Source organism: Buceros rhinoceros, unplaced genomic scaffold (genome assembly GCF_000710305.1).
Source record: "Buceros rhinoceros silvestris isolate BGI_N320 unplaced genomic scaffold, ASM71030v1 scaffold7831, whole genome shotgun sequence".
Taxonomy (NCBI): Eukaryota; Metazoa; Chordata; class Aves; order Bucerotiformes; family Bucerotidae; genus Buceros; species Buceros rhinoceros.
Window position 1 is genome coordinate 22,357 of NW_010392437.1, and position 8,057 is coordinate 30,413.

The window sequence follows — 8,057 nt, forward strand, 5'->3', positions numbered from 1 at the left end:
GAGCCTGCTGCCTGCTCGCCCAACATCTTTTCACAGAATCATGAAATGGTTTGGGTCAGAAACGACCTTCAAAGGTCCCATCCAGTCCAACCCCCTGCACTGAGCAGGGACAGCTGCAACTGGAGCAGGTTGCTCAGAGCCCCAAGGTCCAACCTGACCTGCAATGGTGCCAGCGATGGGGCTGCTCCCACCTCTCTGGGCAACTTGGGCCAGGCTCTCCCCACCCTCAGCATCAATCTCTCCCTTCTCTCTGGTCTGAATCTCCCTGTCAGTTGAACCCATCACCCCTTGTCCTGTCACTAAAAAGCCGCTCCCCATCTTACAGGCCTCATTTGTTATTTTCCCATGCTTGGAGCTGGGAACCAGTTCTGGTACCTCAGCCGCCAGTGAAGTTGATGGCTTTCTGGCCAGGTTTTCTACTGAGAGCATCTCACAGCTCCTCATTCCCCGTTTTCTCTGCCCAGGGTGGTGTTTCCTCACTGGAGGAAGAGCAAGGCAGATGATGACATCATCTTCAAGCAGTATGTCATGAACACAGGTGTATTCCACTTCGGACCGCTGCTGTGTGGGAAGTCTAGAGACTGGTACGTGCTCCCCACCCCAAGTGAGCATCCTGATGTGCTGCCTGTGCAGAGTGAGGTGTTGGGATGGGATCTCCAGGGCCTGGCTTTCTGGCCAGGTTTTCTGCTGAGAGCATCTCACAGCTCCTCATTCCCCGTTTTCTCTGCCCAGGGTGGTGTTTCCTCACTGGAGGAAGAGCAAGGCAGATGATGACATCATCTTCAAGCAGTATGTCATGAACACAGGTGTATTCCACTTCGGACCGCTGCTGTGTGGGAAGTCAAGAGACTGGTACGTGCTCCCCACCCCAAGTGAGCATCCTGATGTGCTGCCTGTGCAGAGTGAGGTGTTGGGATGGGGTCTCCAGGGCCTTGTGCTCCTTGTGCATCCCAGCTGACGTGCTTGGAAACACGCTGTCCAGTGGCACAATTCAGGGCAGGCGCAGGCAGCGACCTGGGAGGTGCGTGGGGCTGAAGGACCATGGATGTGTGAACTGAACGCATGAGTCTTGGAGGTGCTGGGGAGGGATGGAGCTGATCTTCCTACCTGGTACATGCCGTGGTGGCCAGAGCCATGTGCTTCTTCTAGCCTGAAGGTTACTTGGGGCAGCTTGTGTCCCCCCTCCACATCTCAGCTCCACCACCTATGAGCTGAACTTGGTGGTGCTTTTCTGAAGTGCTTTGATACCCGTGGGCAGACTGAGCGAGCATTTCTTCTGCTGATGGTTTTGTAAACTGCTGATTAATCTGGAATATCAGTAAGACTTTATGATCTGACCTGCCAGTATGGGGTGGGAGGGGGAAATCTTCACACTAGAACTTAAGTTCTTGTCTTCAGGGGAGCCCTGGAGAGCTAGTGGTATTTTGACAACCTGGGGAAATGAAATCAGTTTAAAAACCAAAAGAGGATCTTTAGCCAGGCTGAGGAATGGTCTCGAGTTTCTGTTTGCTTTTTCAACCCTGTAACTCCAAATTCTCTTCCAGGCCTGAGAGAAGGGACATTTGTTCAGTGTAGCATTCCTCTGGGGAATTAACCCTTTCCTTTTCCTTCCCTCAGACTCGGAGCTAACCCATGAAATACAAGGCGGTCTCATGACTTTTTTTTGGAAAGAGATAAGCTAATCTCTTTCTAAAACCTCTTTTCAAAAGCATTTCTGTATAGCCTGCAGGGACAGAAACCCAGCACAGAACCTATGTGCCTGGCAGGCTTAGTTTTCCAGGTGCCTTTGAATTTCTGTTTTGTTAAACACACTTTAAGTGGCCTGTGCAGACTTCTGGGAGAGCGGCACCAGGTAATGCCAGGGCGAACGCACACACCGTGCACCGTGGCCCTGAAAGAGATCCTTTTTCTTAGACCTCGGTCTCCCGGTGCTGCTGGGACAGGGGGCTGTCCTCGATGTGTAACACAGGCAATGGTCCCCTCTGCAACCTCTTCCCCTTTTGTGGGCAGGTACAAGGCACTGCGCCATCCCAGCAACTATGAGAAGATAACCATCCTCAACGTCACCCCCTTGGAAGCAGAGGTGCATTTCTTCTTCGAGCGCGATCTCAGAGCAGAAACGTTTCTCTTAGAGCCTCCCAGCATGAAGCTGAAACCAAACGAGAAGCAGGTAGGAGACGGGCAGGTAGGGCAGGCGGTGGCAGAAGAGCCGTTCCTCCTGCTCGCTGAAGGTTCTGCTGTTATTTCTCTTTGCGGGGACGGCGCTAGGAGCTGAGCCTTTGGGCGTACCCCACTTCAGCCGGCCTCATAGAAGACAACCTCATCTGCTGCATCAAGAAGAACCCAGAGCCGGTGGTCTTCCGCCTGTGCTGCCAGGGGGTGCAGGTGGAGCTGGGGGTCAGCCCCAAGCAGGTGCATTTCAGCAAGCAGCTTCTGCACAGGTCAGTCATGCCGTGGTCTCTGTGCTGGGGACGGGAGCTGTCAGCGAGCTCCCTTCAGCTTCTCTCACGGGTGCTGTGGCCGCTCAGACTGGAGGCTAGGCTCCTACTCTCCTTCTCCCAGCAGTTCCCAGTCTGTTGCTCACCGTTCCTTGCTGGCTTGGGTATCCCCTGACAGCTCTGGAGCTCCCCAGCAGGGCCTGTGATGGGCATGCGAAGCATTTGCATATTGTCTGCTGGTTCAGAGAGTGATCCAGTTGCTCCTCCTTATCTCCCTTCTTTTAGATACCCTCCTAACACCCAGTTCTGACCCAGGACCTCATCTCTGAGGCTTGTGGCAAAGAGAAAATACTTAACCATGATTTCAGACGCCTGGATTGGGCTGCTCCAAGTTGCATTCGGTTGCAAGACCAGCATGACCACCAAGCAACCGGTGCTGAGTGTCTTCATGTCTCTGCAGGAGGGACAGCAAGACCCTGGTCCTGCGAAACAGCACCCCACTGCCCACGGCCTGGCGGCTCAGTGGGCTGGAAAACCTGGGTGAGGAGTTCTCCGTGTCGCAAGAGGAGGGCATCGTTGGTCCCCGCACAGAGTTTGGCGTGCATCTGTACTTCAGGGCCAGGAGGGCTCTCAGCGTTAAGAAAATGATCCGCCTAGAGGTGAGGGGGACCGTGCCCTGCCTGGCAGAGCAGGGCAGGGTTATCAGCCTGGTGCTCCTCGTGATGGAGACTGTGCTTGAAGGCAAAGAGGGGCAAAAGGATGAGCCTTGACCAGGTTCCTTTCTACCCGCATTGCTGCGGGCAGACCCTTGGCAGCAAGGGCCTCCCACTGCATTATCTTGTGGCTGAGCTTCGTGGGACAGGTGAAGGCAGGTACCTGAGAGACAGGAGGGTGCTACAACCTCAACTTCTGCTGCCTCAGACTGGGTTCACCAGAACACTCAGCGCATTCCTGAGCGTCTGCATCCCCCCCAGATAACCAGGCGCTGCTCTGCGGGGCTTACGCCTGGGTTACGAGGCTGCGTTCCTGAGCCCCTGTTACAACCACTTCGCTGCTGTGCGTGGTTGAATGCTGTCGTTCGGTCGTCCGGACTTCAGCGTGCTCTCTGCGCCCATCCTGGAGTCTGTCTAGGGCTCTTAAGGTAGAGCAACAAACTCTCATCCTGGGAAGGCTTGGGAGCCCACAAATGCTTGTCAAGCAGGGGAGGCCATGGTGGAAGCAGCTGGTTGAGACAAGAACTCTTACGTTGTCTGCCAGGAGAATTTAGGAGAACAGTCTAAGCAGCGTTTGTTTCTTGCTGCCTCAGGTTTCAGATGCCGAAAAGGTCCTGGGGGTTGTTCAGATTGAAAATATCCAAATCGTGGCAGAGGCCTATGACGTCGCTCTGAACATCACCGTTTCTAAAGGTCAGTGGATGCCCCCAAAGCGAAGTAGCCCAGGTGCATTGCATCACCATGGCAGGTGGGCAACCATGCCGGGACAGCATGCAAGCGCGGCACGGATACGTAATGCACAATATCCTGCAAGCTGCGTGGAGTAAAGCCCTGTCAGGGCACAGAGAACCAAGAGTCTCTCCCTTGTGAACTTTGAAGTGTGCGATTTCATGTGCAGATTGATGTGGGGGCTTTGAAACAAGTGTGACCACGCAGTCGGCAACTCCTGGAGGCTCAGCACGGCACATAAAGTTGTTGGGTCTGTGCTTGGAAGCAAGGAGGTGGAAACCGAGCTCCTTAGCTGCTAAACCCTGCAGATACTCTCCAAGAGGAGAAGGGGCGCAAAGCAGCTAGAGGGAACTTCCAAGGATGGAAACTTGCTAGGAAGGGGTTTGTGCCACCTGAGAACTACAAATCTGTGTCTTGTCACTTGGTGTCATTTGCTGCAGCCCACAAATATCCCCCGTTTCTTACCTCGCTCTGCGGGTTTCCTGCAGGTGCAGATGGCAGCCTGGATTTTGGAATCCTGAAGGTCCTGGATGATGTGACGCAAGTGCTGACTCTGCAGAACAAAGGGAAGTACGACATTGCGTACAGGTGGGTGCAGCAGCCTGGTCTGGCAAGGCCTGGTCCACCATCTGCCCAGGCCTGCAGGGTCTCCTCCTGTCCATGGCTAGAACCTGTTCCCATACTTGGGCTCTCTACTCTTAAATATAGTCCTGGGGAATCCAGCCGCACAGCAGCAGTTCTTCCCAGCTCAGTAGGAACCAGGAGAGACCCTGAAATTTAAGCCACTCCCTGCTGAGATCCATTGCCTTCCTTGGAGGGTCGGGCTGGACTTTTTCCTTAAGGTCCTCTGCAAAGTCCTGGACGTGCTGGTGGCATCTGTACTGTTAACCGCAGGAATCCAGCCGCACAGCAGCAGTTCTTCCCAGCTCAGTAGGAACCAGGAGAGACCCTGAAATTTAAGCCACTCCCTGCTGAGATCCATTGCCTTCCTTGGAGGGTCAGCTCATTTTTCTTTATGAGACTCTTCAAAGGAGGGAATGAAAAAATTGGATGTCGAGATTAGCTGGCAACACTCATGACTGAGTGCTCGCTCTGTCCAGGTCATGGATTGCCCAGGCAGGGCTGGACTTTTTCTTTAAGGTCCTCTGCAAAGTCCTGGAGGTGCTGGTGGCATCTGTACTGTTAACCGCAGAGCTCTTCCTTCCTTTCCTTTCCCCCCAGTGCCAAGCTCGAAACCACAGCTACCAGCATCGCTCGCTCTGTCCAGGTCATGGATTGCCCAGGCAGGGCTGGACTTTTTCTTTAAGGTCCTCTGCAAAGTCCTGGAGGTGCTGGTGGCATCTGTACTGTTAACCGCAGAGCTCTTCCTTCCTTCCCTTTCCCCCCAGTTTCAAGCTGGAAACCACAGATACCAGCATCCCCGACTTGTCATCCCACTTCACAGTCCAGCCGCAGAAGGGCACGCTGTCTGTCTCCGAGCGCCCCGTGCACGTCCAGCTGCTCTTCCACCCCAAGAGGGAAATGACTCTTGAGGACAAACCCATCCTGCACTGCCAGGTGAGCTGCCTGGGCCAGGCGGAGTTAGCACCCCGTGTCTGGGGAGCAGGACACGTCTTCTGGAAGGGAGAATTCATCTGGGGAACCCCCTCTCATACATACGCAACGAAGTCTTCCAGAAACCATTTGTGATGTGGCCTGTCAGTGCTGCAAGGGGCTGTCAGGGAGCTGGGGAGGGGCTGGTAAGCCGGGGGGGGGGGGGGAGCGGAGAAGGCTCCGGGGAGCGGTCTTCCAGTCCTTAAAGGGGCTGTCAGAAAATTGGGGACAGACTTTTCAGCAGGGACTGTTGGGACAGGACAAGGGAGAGGATGGTTTTAAACCAAAAGGGGGAGAATTAGGCTAGATATAAGGAAGAAATGTGGAAGAAGGAAGGAAGAAGGAAGAAGTGAGGGTGGTGAGACCCTGGCCCAAGTTGCCCAGAGAGGTGGGAACAGCCTCATCGCTGGCCCCATGGCAGGTCAGGTTGGACCCTGGGGCTCTGAGCAACCTGCTGTAGTTGTGGGGTTGGGCTTTACAAGTCTGTTCCAACTCAAACCAGTCTGTGGTTCCAAGTGGAGCTGAATCTGGCTCTGGAGGAGGCCTGTGAACAGGGAGATTGAGCTGATGGGCACCTGGGATGGAGCCGGGGCAGAGAGAGAGCCTGGCCTCTGCTCTCTTTACCAACCCCTCCTCCTGTTGCAGGTGATTGAGCCCAACATCTCTCAAGGAGGAGAGACCATTGCCATCATCCCAGTGAGGGTGTCAGCACAAGCTGTGTTCAGCAAATACAGCATTTACCCAGCCTCGCTCATCAACTTTGGCGCCCTGATCAGTGGCACCAGGAAAACCTGCACCTTTACACTGGAGAACAAAGGCATCCTCGACTTCAAATTCCTCATCTCCAGAGCAGAGCAGGACACAGCTGCCTTGCCAAGGAAAAGGTGAGAGAAGACCTGCACCTCCCTTCCTGCCTGAGGAGACACCACAGCATGGCTGGTGTGCGACAGGCAGCCAGGACAGCTGGGTTCTTGTCCATCTGTGTCACTGGCTTGTGAGCAGGGAGCAGAAAAACACCTCCATATCTCCGTGTGAAGGACAAAGCTGGTGATACAGCTGCTCTAGCCATAGGCTACAGCAGTAGGTCGTGAGGCAGGCCTCCGGGAGGCAAGAGCTCCTCCTGGCTTTCCTCCATGGGAAGGAAGACCAGCTCTGGCCTTGGAGAAAGGCAGGAGGAGCTCAGTGTGACAAATGTTTTCTGCTTTCTCCTCTCAGTGCGCATCAAGTGAAATCCACCCACTCCCACGAGAGCGAAACCTCAGCTGAAATGACTCCCTCAGCCAAGCAGAACAAGCACTTGCTGCAGAGGGACATAAACTCCTTCATGCAGGTGGGTGGCTCCTGCTCCCCAACACGTGCCGCTGCAGCGGTGTGGGAGGAGGCAGGAGCTGCTGAGCCCTGTGTCTGGCTCAGACCTGGAGTTGTGGGGTCAAGAGCGGGGAGCAGGTGCTGTGTTTGGCAGCTGCTGGGCCAGATAGGTCTGTTGGTACCACAGATGCGGAGTGTCCCTGTTTGAACTCCCAGCCCAAAGATACCAGGTGATGGTGCTTTTTCTTCTTCCCAGTCCCTTCTCTCTCATCATTTCTCACAGTTACTTCTGCTCTCCTGTTTTATCCCTGGAGGATGAAGGATCCTAGCTACCACCTTCACCCTTTATACCAAAACTCCTTTCTTTCTGCCACTCAGGACAGGGCTGAAGGTGCTCCGGGCTTGTTCATCTCACCCTGGGGCTGCCTCCGGGTCGTGGAGTCGTGCCTTGCTGCTCGGGCCAGGCTGGAGGCCATACTCCTAGCTGGGGAGGCTCGAGGTCAGGCTGTCAGACATCAGCCTCTCCTGGGCCTCTTTCTGCAGGCTCGCTTCACTCTGGGCATGTTCACGGTGTACCCTGGCTTTGGGTCCATTCTTCCTGGTGGCCAGCAGATGATCACAGTGGATTGCTATGCAGAGCCGCTGGGGACATGCAAGGAGCACCTGTCCATCGATATCAGCGACAGAGACCCCAAGGACAATCCCCTTGGCATCCCCTATACCTTGTTTGCCGAGTCCTGCCTCCCAGGTACACCCCATCCGCAGGTTCCCATGGCCAGACCTGCTGCTGATCAGCACCCAAACTGAACTGCTGGCACAGAGGAGGCACCCTGAGCCTAAAGTGCCTTCTCAATATCCTCAGAGGTTCCAGTGCTTCTCAAGCACGCCAATGGGGAGAGGCGGGGAGGGAGTCATGGAAGGACACATTGCTTCACTGAAAAAATTCTTCCCTGTTGGAGCTGTGCCGGCGTGTCGCAGGCTGCCCAGGGCAGTGGTGGAGCCCCCATCCCTGGAGGGGTTTCCCAGCCGTGTGGAGGTGCTGCTGGGGGACAGGGGGCAGGGGGGACCGGGCAGTGCTGGGGGAACGGTTGGACTTGATGATCTTAAAGGTCTTTTCCAACCTAAATGATTCTGTGATTCTAGAAAAGGAAGACAATAGCCTTTAAGACCGAGCTCCATCCTCACAGCCAGCTCCCCCACCCAAGGCTGGGTTTTGCAGCGTGACCTGGGCAGAAGGGGCTTGTCAAGCCTTGTGAGAGGCCAGGAGGGGGCAGGA

At 55.1% G+C, this 8,057-nt stretch overlaps 1 protein-coding gene across 1 annotated transcript in view; it reads left to right on the forward strand.

Annotated features, from left to right (window-relative positions):
* Positions 1-8,057, forward strand: part of LOC104500761 (hydrocephalus-inducing protein homolog) — a gene marked incomplete at both ends in the record, with an annotated part of 35,510 nt that overhangs the window by 19,466 nt on the left and 7,987 nt on the right. The window contains 10 exons of the mRNA XM_010144469.1: positions 465-584; positions 2,011-2,170; positions 2,269-2,441; positions 2,899-3,097; positions 3,745-3,844; positions 4,369-4,468; positions 5,269-5,437; positions 6,119-6,357; positions 6,689-6,803; positions 7,325-7,529. Of these exons, the coding sequence (XP_010142771.1) occupies positions 465-584; positions 2,011-2,170; positions 2,269-2,441; positions 2,899-3,097; positions 3,745-3,844; positions 4,369-4,468; positions 5,269-5,437; positions 6,119-6,357; positions 6,689-6,803; positions 7,325-7,529 (1,580 nt within the window). The remainder of the gene's footprint in view (positions 1-464; positions 585-2,010; positions 2,171-2,268; positions 2,442-2,898; positions 3,098-3,744; positions 3,845-4,368; positions 4,469-5,268; positions 5,438-6,118; positions 6,358-6,688; positions 6,804-7,324; positions 7,530-8,057) is intronic.